The sequence below is a fragment of the Camelina sativa genome, chromosome 19, assembly GCF_000633955.1.
Source record: "Camelina sativa cultivar DH55 chromosome 19, Cs, whole genome shotgun sequence".
Classification (NCBI taxonomy): Eukaryota; Viridiplantae; Streptophyta; class Magnoliopsida; order Brassicales; family Brassicaceae; genus Camelina; species Camelina sativa.
The window spans coordinates 3,412,291-3,414,078 of record NC_025703.1 but is presented as its reverse complement, the minus strand read 5'-3'; the positions used below and the strand labels follow the sequence as shown (position 1 = coordinate 3,414,078).

At 33.4% G+C, this 1,788-nt stretch overlaps 1 protein-coding gene across 1 annotated transcript in view; it reads right to left on the bottom strand.

Moving 5' to 3' along the window:
• LOC104767374 (rho GDP-dissociation inhibitor 1-like) overlaps positions 1,079-1,788 on the bottom strand; it is a 3,703-nt gene continuing 2,993 nt past the window's right edge. The window contains exons 2-4 of the mRNA XM_010491411.1: positions 1,681-1,785; positions 1,516-1,582; positions 1,079-1,158 (exon numbers count right to left, since the gene is read on the bottom strand). Coding sequence (XP_010489713.1) covers positions 1,079-1,158; positions 1,516-1,582; positions 1,681-1,785 — 252 coding nt within the window. The remainder of the gene's footprint in view (positions 1,159-1,515; positions 1,583-1,680; positions 1,786-1,788) is intronic.

Genomic DNA, 1,788 nt, shown 5'->3' with positions numbered 1-1,788 from the left:
TCTTCCACGCGCACCAGATGAGAGACAACAAGAGACGACGAGAGCCTCGAGCCACGACAAAAGACAAAAATTAAAAACACTAATGTTTTATGTTTTTTCTCTTATTTGTTTTTTTATATTATAATATATCTCTCATGGATTAAATCATTTGTAACCAATTATCGAATTAGTCCTCTAACCTATTGATGATTGCAATAATTTGCATTTATGATTTTAGCCGGTTTGATCCGGTTATTGATATTTGGGGGGACCCTAGCTATGGCGGACCTACGTAAGACAAACATGGCATATTGCTTCTTACCAAATTTTTTTAAAAGATAAAAGATGAATTTTTTTGCCTTCAAACAACTAGTATTATTATTTAATCAATTTCATTTAATTGGACCTTATTTGTTTCATTCAGTTTTGCTTATAATCATGTATGTAATTATGTCACTTTTGATTGTTTCAACTCGTATCATGACATTCATGAATACACTTATCTTATCCTTTACATGTTCTTGCTCCTTGGAGACATTTCTTATATATAGTCTTGTAGTTCATTCCTTCTATACTCCGAAGTCATGTACCCAATAATAGACAATGCATATGCCTTTCCAAAGTCATATGCTAGTTTTTTTTAGGACAACGTTTTCAGTTGTTTAGGTTAGGCAATCAAAGTAGTCGTCTAAGTTAATTATACTGTTTGTTTGTTTGTTACAGTACATGATATATAGCAGAATTATAATAAATCCCAAATTAGTCAACATGCATTAGGTTAGTAGCAATATCATAGGGTCGATAAAAAACACATCGAGAGATGAGTCAAAATCATGACATGAAAAAAAGATATAAAGCAGTTTCATAACAAAAATAAATAAAGAGAAGCCGATAACTATGAAGTTTTTCACAACATCTCTAATTTCTCTGTGTTTCTCTATCGTCAAAACTGAAAAGAATAATAATTTCAGTCTTGGAGTTGAAATATATGTGTATAGGTGAAGATATTGCATTTTGAATTCACATTTAAACCCGATATTCCATGATTTAAACGCAGCACGCATACTCTAGAGGTGTCGGTAAGCAAGAAAAATGGCCATTAATTTGGCCACTTAGAGCCGTTCATAATGTACNACAAGATGGCAAGGCTAAGAATCCTCACTTCCGGATCAAGAGTCTCTGCATATCAAGAGAGGGATTATAATAAGTGACAAATTCATCAATGTAATACACATTTCTCCAATCTTAACTTGACGTTATGTACAAAACACTCAGAAAAAAATGCAGTCAAGCAAGGACATGAACAAAGATGATGAAAAACTGAAATCCACACCAGTTTCCGGAATCATATGCAGGAAGATTGTATCTATTTGAAGGTAAACAAAGACCAAACAGATCCAAATTATTCACATAAATCACAGAGAGATGACAAACAAAACAAGCAGCATCATCTAACAAGGGTCTCATCAAATGTGGCCATATAATATTTCAAGATCATAAATTTAACATTGTTTAAAAATGAAGAGGAGGCCTAACCTCCAATGTTGGTGACATCAACACTTCCAAGAAGCTGTTCCTTCCATTTCCTCAGACTCTCATCATCCTACAAGAACTCAGATTCAACAAAGCATTAATTTTTTTTTTTGACAATGTAGTTTAAAATTACAAACCAGAAAAAGAAAGAGAAAAAGAAGAAGAAACCTTATCCTTCTCGAGATGTTCTTTGATAGTGTACTGAGGACCCAATTGTAATTTGGAATCCTCGTCTTCTTCTTCCTCGGTAGCACAAAGAGAAGCTTCGCTCATCTG